Genomic DNA, 18224 nt, shown 5'->3' with positions numbered 1-18224 from the left:
GAACATTCCACCCTAAAAAAACAGAATACTCATTCTTCTGGAGCACATATGGAACTGTCTCCAGAATAGATCATATACTGGGCCACAAATCAGAGCTCAACTGATACCAAAAGACAGATTATTCCCTGCATATTCTCAGACCACAATGTTTTGAAACTGGAACTCAACCAAAAGAAAAAGTTTGGAAGGAATTCAAACACTTAGAAGCTAAAAACCATCCTGCTCAAGAATGTTTGGATCAACCAGGAAATCAAAGAAGAACTTAAACAATTCATGGAAACCAATGAGAATGAAAACACATCCGTCCAAAACCTATGGGATATGGCAAAGGCATGCCTAAGGTGGAAATACATAGCCATCCAAGCCACACTCAAAAAAATTGAAAAATCCTGAATACACCAACTCTCTTTACACCTTAAAGAACTGGAAAATCAACAACAAATTAAGCCATTCCCATGCACAAGAAGAGAAATAATCAAGATTAGACAGAGATCAATGAGTTAGAAACTAGAGATACAGTAGAACACATCAACAAAACTAGAAGCTGGTTCTTTGAAAGAATCAGTAAGATTGATAAACCACTGGCCAAAGTAATCCAAAAGAAAAGAGAGAGGACCCAAATTAATAAAATTATGAGAGAAAGGGGAAAGATCACTACTAACACCAAGGAAATAGAAGCAATAATCAGAAATTATTATCAATAGTTATATGCCAATAAGTTAAGCAACCTAGTAGAAATGGATGCATTTCTGGAAACCTATAAATGTCCAAGACTGAAACAGGAAGAAACTGACAACCTGAATAGATCAATATCTAGTAACAAGATTGAAACAGTGATCAAAAACCTCCCCCCAAAAACAAGAGCTCAGGACCTGATGGATTCCCTGGGGAATTCTCCCAAACATTCAAAGAAGAAATAATACCTATTTTCCTGTCACTGTTTCAAAAAATAGAAACAGAAGGAAAACTTCCAGACTCTTTAGGAAGCCATTACCCTGATCCCCAAACCAGGCAAAGACCTCATCAAAAAGGAGAATTTCAGACCAATATCCCTGATGAATATGGATGCCAAGATTCTCAACAAGATCCTTGCTAATAGGATCCAACAGTACATTAAAAAGATCATCCACCATGACCAGGTGGGATTTAGCTCTGGGATTCAAGGGTGGTTCAACATTCACAAATCAATCGATGTAATAGAACAAATCAATAAGAGAAGACAGAAGAAACACACAGTCCTCTGAATTGGTGCAGAAAAAGCATTTGACAAAATACAGCATCCATTCTTGATTAAAACTCTTCAAAGTATAGGGATAGAGGGAACATTCCTCAACTTCATAAAATCTATCTATGAAAAACACACAGTGAATATCATTCTCAATGGTGAAAAGCTGACAGCCTTCCCTTTGAGATCAGGAATACGACAAGGATGCACACTCTCACCACTGTTGTTCCACATACTACTGGAAGTTCTAGAAACATCAATCAGACAACAAAAGGAAATCAAATTGGCAAAGAAGTTGTTAAACTCTCTCTTTGTGGATGACATGATACTTTATATGGAAAACTCAAAAGACTCCACTCCAAACTACTAGAAGTCATATAGCAATTCAGTAATGTGGCAGGATACAAAATTAATGTACAGAAATCAGTTGCTTTCTTATACACTAACAACGAAAATACAGAAAGGGAAATTAGAAAATCGATTCCATTAACTATAGCACCAAGAACCATAAGATACCATGGAATAAAACTAACCAAAGAGGTAAAAGATCTGTACTTGAGAAACTACAGAACACTCATGAAGGAAATTGAAGAAGACACAAAAAAGATGGAAAAGCATTCCATGCTCATGGACTGGAAGAATAAACAGTGTTAAAATGTCTATACTTCCCAGAGCAATCTATACTTCCAATGCCATCCTGATCAAAATTCCACCAACATTTTTCAAAGTGCTGGAGCAAACAATCTGAAAATTTGTATGGAAGCAGGAAAGACCCTGAATTGCTAAGGAAATGTTGAAAAAGAAAAACAAAACTGGGGGCATCATGTTGCCTGATTTCAAGCTTTACTACAAAGCTGTGATCACTGAGACAGCATGGCACTGGCACAAAAACAGACACGTAGACCAGTGGAACAGAGTAGAGAGCCCATATATGGACCCTCAACTCTATGGTCAAATCATCTTCAACAAAGCAGGAAAAAATATCCAGTGGGAAAAAGGTAGTCTCTTCAATAAATGGTGCTGAGAAAATTGGACAGCTATGTGTAGAAGAATGAAGCTTGACCATTCTCTTACACCATACACGAAGATAAACTTGAAATTGATAAAAGACCTCAATGTGAGGTCTGAATCTATCAAAATCCTAGAGGAGAACATAGGCAGTAACCTCTTTGACATCGTCCATAGCAACTTCTTTCAAGACATGTCTGCAAAGGCAAAGGAAACAAAAGCAAAAATGAACTTTTGGGACTTCATCAAGATCAAAAGCTTTTTCACAGCACAGGAAACAGTCAACAGAACAAAGAGGCAACCCATGGAATGGGAGAAGATAATTGCAAATGACACTACAAAGGGCTGATATCCAAGATCTATAAAGAACTCCTCAAATTCAACACTCAAAAAACAGATAATCATGTCAAAAAATGGGCAGAAGACATGAACAGACACTTCTCCAAAGAAGACATATAAATGGCTAATGGACACATGAAAAAATATTCATCATCATTAGCCATCAGGGAGATTTGAATCAAAATCATGTTGAGATACCACCTCACACCAGTTAGAATGGCCAAAATTCTGTGGATGTGAAGAAAGTTTCCCTTCTCCACATCCTCTCCAACACCTGAAGAGGATGTGGAGAAAGAGGGACCCTCTTACACTGTTGGTGGGAATGCTAGTTGGTGCAACCACTTTGGAAACACTGTGGAAATTCCTTAAGAAATTCAAAATAGAGCTATCCTATAACTCTGCAATTGTGCTACTCGGTATTTACCCCAAAGGTACAGATGTAGTGAAAAGAAGGGCCATCTGTACTCCAATGTTCACAGCAGCAATGGCCACAATTGCCAAACTGTGGAAAGAACCAAGATGCCCTTCAACAGATGAGTATATAAAGAAGATATGGTCCATACATACAATGGAGTATTATGCCTCCATCAGAAAGGATGAATATCCAACTTTTGTATCAACATGGATGGAACTGGAGGAGATTATGCTCAGCAAAAAAAGATAAGCAGAGAGAGTCAATTATCATATGGTTCCACTTACTTGTGGAGCATAAGGAATAAAATGAGAATGGAAATGAAAAAAATTCATGCAGTTTATAGGATTAAATCTTCACAAAAAGGAAATATACATTCTATATCCATAATTTTCTCCAAACTTCTTCCATATCACAATGATTAAAAAATGTATTTATCTCAAAAACATTTTTTGAAAAACATACTTCCTAACTGGGAAAAGAGAATAATTTATTTACCAGGTTTGCTCTGAGAGACTTCAGGGTCTGGTTTAGGGGGAAGAAGCACATCTCTTGGAACTGAAAGAAAAAAAGATTATTAAACACTGAACTCTAAATGCCACATCTGGAGTGAAACCCAACCCACAGATAGAATATCCTGGAAAACATGAATAAAGCAAAGGTATTTTCACAATGGCTAAAAAGTAAAGCCAAGAAGATGACTGTTTTATTCAAAATGAAAAAAGTCACTGTGTAAAGAAGGTTCTGGTGACAGTTAAATAAAATTGGTTCCAGTTCTTTATGAATCCTCTCTTGGGGGGAGGGCAGAGAAGATGAAATAAGTAACGGCATTAAACACAAGAAGGTGACTCAAGTCAGTAGAGCATGTGACTCTCAATCACAGGGTTGTAGGCTCAAGATCCATATTGGGTATACAGATTACTTGAAAAACTAGGCTTAAAAAAAAAGGGAAAGGTTAGTTTTTGCCTGAGGTGGTTAGTTACCATTTGATACTCATACTAAAAGTCCACTGAGAGGAAAAGAAAATGTATTATCCTAGATAATGTACATATAAATGGCCTACAAATTAAGAAAGACAGCAAGAAAGGCAAATTCTTGAATATGTAAGAGGAGAACAAAGCTTTACTCTAAAAGGCACTCATAGTTATTCTGGGAGAGGAAATGGAGCAAGAGGAACCTACCCATCATTAGAAGCTACCACATGTAAAGTTTATGAAAGTGCTTGTAACATAGTAAATGCTAGATCAGTGTTGCCATTTTTGTCATTCTTAGTGATGTGGCTTCCAGTACCTTACATTTCAAGGCCTCCTGACAGATAAGACTATGACAACTAGGGACAAAAATGTCAGCTGAAAGAGACCTACTTATAGTAGGTCCCTGATACCTGGTACATTTTTAGAATTTTGGTAAAACAAAACAGTAGACTGCAAATCTGATGCCGGAGGAAATCTGAGGAAAATACCAGGGAAAGTCGCCTATTATTAGCACCAGTTTTCTATGACAAAGTCTTCTTCCAAGAACAAGGTAAAGTCTTTCTTTGGCTCAGTTTCCCCATAAAGAGGTCTTTCTCAGTCTAAATCACCTGCTGAAAGGTTTTCCTACCACAATGAAGTTGTAGTAAGTACCAGAATCCCTTTGGTAGACATTGTAAATTTCTTGCATCTTAAGTGATGCTGGGGAAAAATTGGGGTTCACGCTAGAATTCTACCTCAGAAAAACACAAGGAAAGCTTTGCACCATGCAATGACCAAGTACCCTGTCCCCATTAGTGTAGAGTGTAGTTTATAAAGAACTGACATTCTCTTTGTACTGCTTTTGGAGATCATATTTAACTTGCATTTCACAAGGGTTCTTAGTCTAGGCCTTTAAGTCCCTTGAAGTTATAGTTGTGGAATCTGATACAGAGAGTAGGATCTTGACTCAATTAGAACTTTTATGAGCTAAATGTTGTACAGGAACTTGAAAATTTGAATTTTTAAAAAAAGATTTTATTTATTTATTTGAGAGAGACAGAGTGAGGGAGCATGAGAGGGGAGGTCAGAAGGAAAAGCAGACTCCCCATGGAGCTGGGAGCCTGATGTGGGACTCGATCCCAGGACTCCAGGATCATGACCTGAGCGGAAGGCAGAGGCTTAACCCACTGAGCCACCCAGGCACCCCGAAAATTTGAATTAAAAAAAAAACTTCAAAAAGATGAGTGGTCCACAAAAATTAGAGAAAACTTACCACAATAGTGAACACTTGATCTTTGCTATGTAGTGTTTTTGGGGATTCAAAGGGTAAAATATGGGAAATTCCCAGTTGTAAATCAAACTAAATATTTATCTGGAAGGTAAAAGACTTTGATTTGGCTGTGTGAAGATCATGGCCATACAAAGCAGCCTGTGGTTTTTAAATACCCTAAAAGTCTGCAGTTCTTAACTATACAGACAGGAGCTGGATTAAGGAGGGGCAGAGAAAAAATGTGTTACCAATAAATCCTCTGTTCTGTAAATGCATTACTTGCTGCCTGCTTTCGTTTACTGTGGAATGTAGGCCAGGGTAATGTGGATTCCTGCTGCTGCAATTGGCACTTTTTAACCATGAAGTGATGATTTAATAAACTGTCACTGCAGACTTTCTAAAGCAGGTGAAATCAGTGGAAAGGAAAGAAAGAGAAATATCACAGGAAAGGGATATGAATCATCCTCTTACTCGGTCAACAGCAGCTCCAAGAAATGAAACTTTTTTGCTTTTTCCCTGTATGGCATTCCTCCAGATATTAAATTGAACAAAAGCATGATTCCTAAAATCTTAATCTTCCATGTGGGGAGAAAGTTTGTGTATTAATAATGACAATTTATATGAGAAGGTAGTTTTGATTTCCTTATAAGAATATTTTTATAATAACTATGGGTAATTAATATATAATACTGGTATTGTATATCTTTAGACTCAATTATATTAGCCAACTTACCCAATTATATTACTCTCTTTTTTTAATAAAGTGCACCAACCCAAAGAAAAATTTAACTAAGACATTTATGAATGGAAATGTCTAATCTGGACAAATGTAAATGAATGAACATGAATGTTTTGCTAAAATAGATGAGAGAAATTAGTCTGTTATTCTCTGATAAGGATGGTGTAATATGAAGTTCTCTTTTTAAAAATATTTTATTTACTTATTTGAGAGAGAAATAGTGAGAGAACAAGCTGGGGAGAGGGGCAGAGAGAAAGGAAGAAGCAGAATCCCTCTTGAACAGGAAGCCTAACATGGGGCTCAATCCCAGGACCCTGGGATCAGGACCTGGGCTGAAGGCAGACACTTAACTGACTGAGCCACTCAGGCCCCCTGGAATATGTTTTCAATGAGATTTACTTCCATAATTAGCTACAAAGAGACTGATGGTCTTGGAAATGTAATACACATGGACTATACACCATTTTTATCTCTGAATTCTCTGGTCTTTATTTTAACCTTGTACCTTAGGTCCCGTCTAGCAGGAAGCATGTCTCCATCTGTGTGGAGACCACTCTCTGCACTTTACCTGTGCCATTGGGCCACCCCTTCTTCCAGAGCCTTAACCTTCCATTATTTTTATTATCTTATATGTTTCTCCATTAGTCTGTATTTCCACTTACCTACCTCTCTTTGACTATAAAACAGCCCAAATGCTCCAACATCCTAAAAATAATAATCATTTCCTTGATACGCCTTCCCCTTCAAACCACCCTTCCCTTGCTCTCATTCCTGTAATCAAAAAACTTAATCTGCCTTTGCTTCTGGTCTCTCAATTGTATCTTCATCTGCTGTGGTCTGGCTTCCTCTTCACTGACCTCCTGCAACAGTAGGTCCACAGTGCTTTATCCATAGCTCTCAAGTCCAAAGGCTCCAAAAACTTAGGCTTTTTCTTCACTAATTAGGTTGCAAAACCTGAGTAGACCTGACTAAGGCTAATAACACTTTTTATTCATCTGGTGTGGTACAACTATTCACACCTCCTACTGAAGACATAGTAATATATTTGGTGTATGTTCTGTTTTGCCTTTCTAAAACCTAAAAACTGCTGGATTTTAATAGGCCCACAGGTTTTGGATATGGGTTTCTGGATCTGCACTCTCAAGTCCAGCAGCAACTCTGATTCCTTTCAAACTGTCATTGTGGACCACGCTTCCCTGCCTTACCTCCGGAAGCCCTTCTTCCTGATACTCTACTCTATTTCTGGTAGCAACTTCTACTGGCTTCTCATCCCCTATCCATTTCCTAAATATAACTGTGTCCCCCAAGTCTTTGATCTCTAACTTCTCAGTCTATAGTTTCTTTTGGGTGACATCATTCACACACAAAATTTAATAACCTGCTTGATGTAGACAAGTGATTCCCACACCTATACCCCATATTTTCAGTTTAGAAATCTCTAAATACATTTTGACCACCAGTTAGACATCCCCACTTGGAAGTCCTACTGGCCCTCCAAACCCAGTATGCACAAACACAAGTGCTTATTCACCACTGTGTTCTCTGCTTTGTTAGTGGCATTGCTACCTACTACTTGCCCAAGCTAGAAGCAACATTATCATCCTCCTCTCCATAGCAAGAGTCATTGCCTACATCCTAGTGATTCTATTTCCAAAGGCATTTCAGCATTCTTTCCTCATTTCCTAACAGTGAAAATGCTTAAGTGTCCCTGCGAACTGAAATTTACCAGAAAGTAGTCACATAGAACATTTGTGAGGATTGCATAACTTGCCGAAATCTGTCTGGTTCACTTCCAATGACTGAGGTGTATCCAGATACCTATGGGCCATAAGAGTCACCACGAAGCCAAGAGAGCCCTTTGTTTAGAAATAGATCTACAAAGAAAGCACAGCTCTGTTGAGCCAGGTATCAGGGTAAGACCTTTGCTCTGAATTTGAAATCATTCCCGAGGCAGATCTGAAGAAAAGCCAGTTGTGTGTTGGTTCTGGACACAGCATGTGGGCTCAATTTGTCCAGATTCCTCATTAAATGGTATAGAAAGAATTCAACTGAGTGGCTGCAAGACATTTTTTAAAAGCCTAAGTGGGTAAGACTTGTGCTATATCTAGGAACCTATAGAATGGAAGAGCTGTGTGGCCAGTCCCAGACTGACTTAATGGATACAGATAGAAAAATTCAAGTTTGTTACTTCTGATACTTCTTAGAATAAATTTCGAGATAAACCTTGTGATAAAACATAACTGTCTTGATTTCAGCATTACATTTGACATTTTTAGACTTTTACAGAGCATCTATTTCTCTAGGATACCAATACATATTAAACACATATTACACATATTAAACCTATGTGTAAGTTCTCCTCTGCTTTCTGATATAGAACCTATAGGAGCTGGTAAACAAGGTCTTGGGTTCATTAGGAGGCAAACCTGCATATAGATATGACCAGAAACTGAACCCAAGAGAACCTACCTAGTCTGTTTGAACACTCGTGAGAAAACCAAAGATTATTCGTATAGGCACCACACCCCTGGAGCAGCAGGAGAGCCCCTGATGAATAAATGGTGAGATGAGCACCAGGTTTAGAGATGGTACCCTAAATGAACATGTGGAACTGGAGGGTCAACAGAATAAGCCCAATGGAGGCACCAGGGTGTAGTTTGTGCCATTGTTCTAGTGCTCAAACTTAAGGTTCAAATTTCTGTGAAAAAATAAGGTGAAATTAAGACAAATATTGGATATTTAAAAAGAAAAAAAATTTAACAATTAGAGTTTAGTATGCAATATGGTTTAAGGATATTAAGTCACATTAGGACCAACAGTATTACTCTAACAAAAGGGAAAACACACAAAATCACTCAAACCTACTGTGGTTATCATCAGTGACTCAATTTCTGGGACATTTTTTTTCCCTGCAAATGAAAATGAGAAGTTGACCTTTTGCAAGTGGGAAGATCAACTTTTTTTCTTGTTGGTGTTTATAATACTGGCTGTTGCATTTAATGATGCAAATTGACATTCTAGACTTCAGAGCAAAGGAGCCTCTCTCTGGCCTACTGCCAACTGCAACAACAAGACTATCCCACAATAGCAGTAGTACCCCCGCTTACAATTCTGGAAAACATTTACCGCAAGTCAAGTGAATTCAGGCTTGCTTCCAAAATGCCATCATTTCCTGCTACAGCTTAGAAATCCTTTGGTTCTAGGAATGTTCTATAGGTTTCTAGGAGCATGTAGAAATTTAAAATTGGACCATTAAAAAGAAAGAAAAAATTATAGCCTTTTCCAGATACCTTAGGTAAAAATTAGCTTTTTTTTTGGTGAGAGCACTATTCCTCTTACAGTGGCTTCCTAAAGTCACTGAGGATCTAGAACATTGGGGGCAAGACTCAGGAAATATCTGGGTCCTTGTAGTTACCACAACAACTACTCCTACCAATATAAAATTATTCTCCCCATAAATGGACAAAAGGCCTTCTCAGATGATAGGCAAGAGACTGATTTGTAGCTAAATAAATCTTTTTCGTATGTGAAATTTCTTATTTCTCAACCTAAGTTGTTGCTACATGAACTGGTAAAGTAGAAATTGACCGAGAAAACCCCTCAGTGCTGGGTAGTATAAAATTACGGAATCAAAGATAACGGGTAAACACCATTTCCTCTGTTTGCAAAAATTTTTATCATTTTTTATGGAAAAAACCCTGAAATTCTTTATTTTACCTTATTTTGGTGAACCATTTGAATATAGTCTAGTTAACATTGGTAGTTTTTTTTTTTTTCTTTTGAGAAGTCAGAAAATATGAGAACTTTAGTTCTAAAGGAAATGTCTACCCTTGGCATAATTCTCTGACATTTGATTGAATCAGTAGCTTATTATACAAGTAAATAGATAACCTATGGAAACTTTGAGATGGTCATATCATGGATGATTCAGCATGGTGTCAGAACATGAGTGAAATATTGCCCTTACACCTATCAGCTCTCAGGTGTCATTGCAGCAGAGTGTGACAGGAGAATGAATTTGGCTTAAACATGAAATAAATTATTTACCAGGCAGAGTATATGATACTTCTGGACTTGGTAATGCTTTTGGCTTTGAAGTAATAGGCTGGGACACCTCATGAGCTGAAAGAGAGAACTTAGATCATGAGTCATTTTGTTTCAGCATCTCCCAGTCCTGACTTAAAAAGAAAAGTACTGAAATGGGAACTAGATAGAAAAATAAACTTTAATCTCTGAACATTTTTCAGAATTCTAGATGCTTTTAAAAAAAATGATGTCTGAGAAACCACAAAATATGACTAAGCATAAGGGTAAGACGGAGGATTTTTTTTTTTTGAAATCTTTTCAGAAGAGATAATTATTTTTTTTTTGAAGCAATAACAAATTAATGCAGATGTGTTCTTCCTCTCTGGATGTTTGCTTGACTCCTCAAACCCAGTCTCATGTCTTTCTATGAAGATGAGTTTAGTCAAGTCAGAGTAGAAGGCAATGAAGCATGCATGAAACAAGCTTAAAGTCAGCTCAGCAACAGCAGAAAGGGAAGCAGGAGGGGCCAGAGTGGGTAGGCTTACATTCTACACTCCCTAAAATTCTTAGGCCCCACATAAATCCTTAAATGAGCAAGTTCATAAACTGAAATGGTCTTCCCACAATTGTTTCTTTGGAGTAATGAGTTGTTAATGTAACAGATACCAGAAAAAAAAAGTCTAATTTATTTATAGCTCATTTTACAATTTCAAAAGTGGTTTTAGAAGAACTGTGCTCTTTGATCCTTACCGTAATGATGGAAGGAAGGAATTATGAGCTCCACTTTAATGGTTTGGGTTAGTGACAGTCTGCCTGAGGTTACACAGTAATTAAGTATAGAGATGAGACTGGAACTAAGTGCTAAGTTCTAGACATGAGCACTAGTTCCAAAGAGTTGGGATTTCTGGATCCCAGCAACGAGGTCACATTTTAACTTTTTTCTTATCTTTTAGGTGAATAAACCTGTCCTAACCCAAAGGGTGGCTGGGAGAATTAAATATGCAATGTCAAAATGGTGTGAAAACTATAGGACTATAATAAAATTTTTTTCCACTTCTAGAAGACTTTTATAAATTTGACACTGATTTTTACAAGTTTGACAAATTTGACATCTGAGTATATTTTGACATTGTTTGCCCATATTGCTCATATTGTTTGCCCCACACAAACTCAGAGTTTTGATGGTTATAAGATTTCTAGGTATAAAATTAATTGGGTTGGTGATTATTACCTATGAACATAGGAATCTAAAAATCAAGCTTTTATTCAATGACAAAATACTCTTGATTGATTTGTACCAAACTTTTTATTCCACTTTGACCTTAAATGCCAAATACAGATTTAAATCTTGCCATCTAAGCATAAACAGGAAGAAGGGTGGTATGCCCGATTGTGAAATATCATTCTGAGAAAAGTAGTGGATGGACACACTGTGTTGCACTTGAAGTTGTATTCACTACTGTCATGGATCCCTCTAAAGTAAAATAATAATAAATTGCATTTGGTATTATATGATGCACAGGACATTCTCCCACCCAAATGGCCTTTTGAAATTACAAGAGCTAGCCAAGATAAGGGAGAAGGTACTAAGATTTGAATATTTGTACAAAACATCCTTAAAAGACTATAAAGACCTTCTGTATTGCTAGGATAAATTGAATAAGCTCATTCCCCTAGGCAAGGGGATTCCTAATTTCACCCACTTTTAAGAGGAATAATTAGAATTCATTGTCTTTTTCATGATTGATTTTCCAAATCTTTCTCTTGTAAGTAGCACTGACAAAGCCAAAAGTTTGTGAGTTGCAGCTACTTTCTGTGGGAGATACTGATGGGCTGAGAGGTGCTTCAACTGGGACAGAATCAGAGGCTCTCTTGTTAGAGGCAGGCAGCCACACCAAATTTCAGAGTGAAAGAGTGAATGCCTTGAGCACGTGAATCTATCCATTCTGGTTACATAACTTGTTGAGCAAAGTTAACCAAAGTCTAAATCAAAATTAAACAAATTTGAACTTTAGAATATACTATAATAATAGGAAATTAAAAATCCCAATTTATAAGTATTTTTCTAAGTACAGAATATACAGCTGAAAAAGAAAATGAAGAATGTCTTGTTACCTCATATGTCCTTTACTTTTAAAAATTCCACTAACCAGGAATTTATATTTCCAATGTCTTAATTCTTACCACTTCTTACTTTTCATTTCTAATTTTCCAACATTCAACAAGTTTTCATGCTTGCTTTCTTCTCTTGATTTCTCCTTCTCTGCTACTTCTTTTTATGCCTTACATTTAAATAAAATCTGGGAGATTTTATCTGTTGTATTTTTAAAATCAGATTTAATTTTCTGTCAATTTAATATACTTGCTTTCCTGTTTTTATTCCTATTCTATTCATTAATCATTACTTACTCTCTAATCACCGTTTTTCAAACTATTTTCTTATGGATTAATGTTTCAAGTGTATTTACTGTTATTTTAACTTTCTTATTCTTCCAGGAGATATTTGCCTTGGTACCTTTTATACACTATGTATCATACCTATATTATTTTCATAGCAAAGCTTTAGTAATTAAACACATTTAAAAATATGTTAAAACAGATTTAAAATCATTAGCTAGATGTAGAACATAGAAAAGTCTTTTAAGTAATTTTCCTTTAAAGAAAAAAGTGACAGACAAAATTTCTCTCAGAATCAGATATTAAAGATTATGCCCAAATCTACAGTTTTTTCTTTCAGTAGGAATACTGAGATATGATTAAAGGATTAGGGGTAGGAATTCAGAACTGTTACCTTGCTTGAGCATAATTTTGATGTTGCTACCATTTTTCTTTTCCCAGACTGTAAGTGGTAGGGAAAATTCCTTTTCTTCCAAACTGGGGAGGTATACCCCTAATACTTTTTGGAAGCAGACCACGTATAAATGATATTTATAAATTTATGTAATAGGGCTAGCCTGTAAATTCCTTGACTTTGGAAAGATACAATTTTGTCTCACATCCCCAGTGTCTGGCACATAGTCAGCATGCAATAAATATTTGTTGAGTGACTACCTGATGAGATGAATTAATTGCTTAAACATTGAGGGGTGATATTATTTGAAATTAGAGAAAAGAGATCAATGACAACAAACAAGGCATGACCAAGCACATGCGTGGAGTAGGTACCAATGCTAGAAATGTTTGGAAGAATTGAATGCATCATACTTATTAACAAATGGACTGCAGAGGCTGGATAAGGAAGAGGAGTAAAAATTAGATATAAAATAACAAGAACCTGCCAGAGATGTAAATGACAAATTGAAAAGAGGAAAAGATGATGAACTTGTTTTGAGGTATGTCAAGATTACAGTAGCCCCCAGTAGAGGTTCTCCAAGGCAGCTGAAGAAACTGGATAAGATCTTGGTTAAGAAGTTAGGGTTAGATTGATCATTGAAATAAGAGGCTCTTAGAAAAAATGCAAAATAGTTTATAATGACTCTTGTTTGGATCCTTACCAAAATTTTACAGCAAAAGCACCAAAGCAATATTATATAAACATTGTATTATAGGAGAGAATATATAGACATATAAAACAAATCTTCATGACATACTACTAAATAAAATCTACTGAAAGTTAAAAAAAAAAAGTGATTGGCAGGAGGAGGCACATTCAAAGACCATGGAAGGGACAGGTGTTCTCAAGCTCAGAGAAGCAATGGAATAGGCAGTCTACTCTTTTAAGAAATTCCATTCTTCTCCAGCTCCTTCTTCAAATATGTAACTATAGGGAAGCTTTCTGGAATAAGTTATTCCAATAACATACTTAATGAAGTTCAAAAATAAACAAAATTATTTTTTAGGTTTTAAAGGAAGATTCATTTTACAAGAGTTAAGAACTCTTGTAAACCATAATTCAACAGAATAATTCCACTAATATCAAACTCTTCAGGTCAGAATCTAAAATATGTATTTACCTGGGTGTGTTTGTGGGATTCTTGGATGTGGAGATGTTTTTGGTTTGGGAGGAGCACGCGGTGCTTGCTTGGGAGCTTAAAGAAAGAATATAGGTTTAGAAGTCTTGAGTGCTTCAAGAATCTAGAAAGGCATCTAAGCCTCTAGGATCTCAAAGATGAAGACCTAGACACACAGCAATTAATGCAATTAAAGCTCCCAAAGAACCACAAAATACAGGAAGATAAATATATTATTATAATGGAAAGCAAAACAGTAAAGTACATTATATGACGTCCAAGATACTGAGCTGGCAAATGAAACTGTTGGAATTTCAGAAATATCTACTTCAAATGCCTTTCAATAGGTTAAAAATAAATTTCATGGTAACAGGAATTCATCTTTATTACAAGTTGGTACCATTTTACCAGAATAGCCCAGTATAATATTTTAAGTGCAGATAAATATAATTTCTTCTAAAAACAAAGATAGTGAGTTATATTCCAAATACAACTAGAAAACAAATGCATTTTAATAGCAGTGATAATGGAAAAATCTCATTTAACAAAACACAGTTCTCATTGGTCATGCTGGGGAAGAAAAACTGAACAGAAATGAAAGGATACATTCCAGAAAAAGTTATTCCTTTCTTGGACAATTCCTAAAGTAGTTCTAGGATATTCACTATAACAACCAATTATATCTTTATCAAGAAAACTTGAAGTATACTCTGCGGGAGGAAATGAATAATCAAACATGGGGTTGTAGTTTGTGGAAACACCTCATTTGGATTGTCTCAAGCGTGATTAATATAAACAGCTTAGGAGAAACAAAATGTTTTTTCAAGGTCACCAAGTCTCAGGCACCTTAAAGAAAGCTTGCTGAAAATAAGAGTTTTTAGATACTAGAAATTTCTAAAAAGTCTGCATGCGGTGGTTTCCATGAAATCTTCAGTGGCATTGCCTGTGGAGAAATGAATACCAAGTTATGCAGGAGATTGTACGGGTCTAGGAGCCTGAAGATTTAGAGCTCCCTTTGCTAAACACTCAGGACTCTTATGGAGCACTGGGTGTGATGCCAAAACAATGAACACTGTTATGCTGTAAATAAACAAAAATAAATAAATAAATTAAAAAAAAAAAAAAGAGCTCTTCCAGTCTTGAAATTCTGATTCTAGAGTTTCTTTCAATCTTTGATTTTCTTCAGTCTCAACTTCCTTGCTGAGGTTACCGATCGGCTCTTTGCTTCTCCCAGGGTATGAGGTAGGTATCACTAAGAGTACTCCCAATTAAACATTTCAATTGTATCCATTAATACAGCTATTTAAGAAACTTTGGAAAAGGTGGAGGTAACTGGTACAGATGTAGTTAATGCAGTTAGTGTGAAATTTCAATAAAAATTAAAACTGTAAAGTTTAATAGGCAAAATTTAATAAGATATTTTAAAGGAAAATGTATAAAATTAAGATTAATATCTCCTTTGGAAATAGACCCATGTGAAAGAGTTTAATGATAATCAAAACACAAGTTTGGGCTTATTTTCAATAAACTATCAGTCCAAGAAAGCCTATAGGTATTGAGAGGATTTTTTTCTTGTAAGAAGCAGCACATTTAGTTATTCATGTTGGTGATTTGTTGTCTTATATTTCAAATTCCACATCAAGTAACTTGCTTTTATGACTTGCCAATTAGATGGTTTGACTTAGTTTCTTTTATTTATATGCAGAAAGGCCAAACTGCTGCAAGAAGAGGACTAGAAAGAAATAGAAGACCTGAGTAATGATAAGGTGATTGGCAAGTTGTACCCCTTTATGTGTTTTGCACAGTGAAATCTATTTCTGGAGGTTTTTGTTAATCTCAAACACAACGTAGGTACCTTAAGATATTCTGTACATGACCACAGAACTTGTAAAAGTTCTAGTCAAGATGATAACGTATTTAAAATTAGGACATATATTTATGTTTAAAAATGGAATATATATGTTCTTCCCCAGAAACATTACTATGTCCTGTTTGAAACACTTGCAGAGTAGCAGGTTTTTTGGTCATATTCTGAAGAATATTCATAATATTGTCATGTGAATGGCTATAGCTTATGGGTAGGAGAAGTTGGGCATCAGAAAAATATGATTGCCCATCAAAGAATGTGAGCACAGTAATTAACTTAGGCTTTCTGATGTCTATAGTGCCCATACTGTCTTTCTATTCTGATAAATTCTGCAAACACTCACCTTCTACATGAAATACAAAATAATATTTACCTGGCTCAGTGGAAGGCTCATCTGGGCTGGGTAGGATTACGGTTTGGGAAGTCAGAGGAGATGTCTCTATGGTAATTGAAGGAAAGTACCTGGGACTATGATAGTGCTTCACAAATTTTGAGTACAGATAGATGACAGAAAGGATGGTAACAATTAAAAACGAAGAAAGAAAATTGCAACTCTGTAGCAAAATAGCATTCCTAATTCTTCATAATGCATTTAGTTTAAAAATTGCTGAGATGCTAGATTCCAAAATTCTTTCAAAGTAAGCAATATTCCTAACTTTTTAAATCCTCACTTCAAACTAATACCTCCTCAATCATCCTAGAAAGACATATTTAGTAGTAACCTTAAAGGGAAAACCAAAGTATTAAAAAATGTTAAAGCATGAGTCAGTGAAGAAGCATTGGATTTCACTTAAGATTAGAGAAAAAAAAAAGTCAAAGATGTAAATGAATGTGATGGAATGAGTGTTAATGGAAAGTATGTTGCTAGGGCAGAAAGTATAAAATGGATCACCATACAAAAAGAAAACTGAAATATTCAACACAATACAAGCTGGCAGAATGTTTAATGTTAAGAAAAAGATGCTTTAGGCTCAACAGTTTCACTGACAAGTAGAGAAAGAGACCAACATCCAGATACAAAACAGAAGAGACTTTTTGGACAATGGTTATGAATAGAAGCACCTAGAAAGAAAATTAACTGCCATGAAAAAGAAAGATGTTGCAACGTGAATTCACAATGAAAGAGAAACTGAGGTTGTCAGGTGATGGTGGTGATGAGGACAAAAGCTGCTGAGGTGTGTCATTACCTAGCGTGATCTCGGGTGGTTCAGACACATTTGTAATAGATTCCACAACTGTATCAAAACAAAGGAGAACAATTTTAGAAAACTTCAAGATGCTAAGCTATAGTTGATTATTTCCTTCTTGGATACCAGCACACCTCATTCTCTTAGGAATCTGCATTATATTTTTACAGCTAGGACAACAGATTTAGAGAAGAAAAGAGAGAGAACCAAAGGGGAAATCCTATTCTGTCATACTAATTTTCCAACTAATATTAATGTTTTAATTGTCATTAACTGGCTGTCAAAAGCTATTTTGCCTCAATATTTTGATACCACAGAGAAGCCAGAATTTCTGTATTCAGAGATCACTTATCATTGTAGTTTGAGGACTCCAAGGACTTTGGAAGCTACTGCTCTTCAAATGAATTCAACTGTAGAACAAGTACCACAGCTTGAACTTCCATGTTCCATGAGCATAACAGATGCTAATTAAAACTTTGTTGAATAAATGAATCAAAGCACGAAAACCTTTACCACCTCCAGTCTTTGGTTCCTCTGGACTGAGTGGTGCTTTGGCAGAGGGATACAGATAATCTGTTACAGTTGGTGCTACGGAATAAACAGGGAATGGCTGGTTAGTGATGGAAGGGCATTACACACTGTCATAGAACACTGTATTTAATTTGAAAACAGAGGTTAGTTATCTTAAGTCAATACATTCATGAGAATACATAACACTTAGGTAGATTAAGAAGATGACTGCAATTTAAGAGGGCAGAGATGAAGGCAGAAAATCAAGGCAGTGTTCAGTGTGGGCACATACACACACACCAAAACAGGCAGTGTCTTCAGCAATTTCTACCTGGAGCAAAGCAGGTAATGTCGCTTCCTTACATATTTTGATTAAGGATTCTAGTAAGAAAAAGACAAAGAGTGAGTCCTTGAAAAGCATAGGGATGAATCCTAAATAGAATATAAACATGAAAACTAAGATGTGCATATTCATATTTAAAGAATGATTAGAATATTAAAAAATTAAATCTTACATTCAGAGTGAAAGGGAGTTAAGGAAATTGTGAAACTTGCATAGAAATACAGCAGGCACTTGCACAATGTGCTGTATGTAACATGCGACTTTTAAGATTGACTGGATGAGCCCAGACAAGATGTGAGGAGCTATGAAATGTCACAAACTATGAGGACACCCAAAGATGACTTCTGCAATGAGATGGAAAAGCACATATATTTGACTTCTCATTGGGAAACATT

General features: G+C 36.0%; 1 protein-coding gene across 43 annotated transcripts in view; it reads right to left on the bottom strand.

Annotated features, from left to right (window-relative positions):
• LOC123940940 (ABI family member 3 binding protein) overlaps window positions 1–18224 on the bottom strand; it is a 257004-nt gene that overhangs the window by 69851 nt on the left and 168929 nt on the right. For 22 of the 43 annotated variants that reach the window (XM_046003947.1, XM_046003948.1, XM_046003962.1 and 19 more), the window contains 5 exons: window positions 17484–17564; window positions 16977–17024; window positions 13926–14000; window positions 9994–10068; window positions 3483–3542 (listed from right to left, as the gene is read on the bottom strand). In XM_046003947.1, the coding sequence (XP_045859903.1) occupies window positions 3483–3542; window positions 9994–10068; window positions 13926–14000; window positions 16977–17024; window positions 17484–17564 (339 nt within the window). The remainder of the gene's footprint in view (window positions 1–3482; window positions 3543–9993; window positions 10069–13925; window positions 14001–16976; window positions 17025–17483; window positions 17565–18224) is intronic. The other 21 variants (XM_046003970.1, XM_046003978.1, XM_046003979.1 and 18 more) reach the window with 10 other exon arrangements.

Source organism: Meles meles, chromosome 4 (assembly GCF_922984935.1).
Source record: "Meles meles chromosome 4, mMelMel3.1 paternal haplotype, whole genome shotgun sequence".
Classification (NCBI taxonomy): Eukaryota; Metazoa; Chordata; class Mammalia; order Carnivora; family Mustelidae; genus Meles; species Meles meles.
This window is presented reverse-complemented; position numbering and strand designations above follow the sequence as displayed.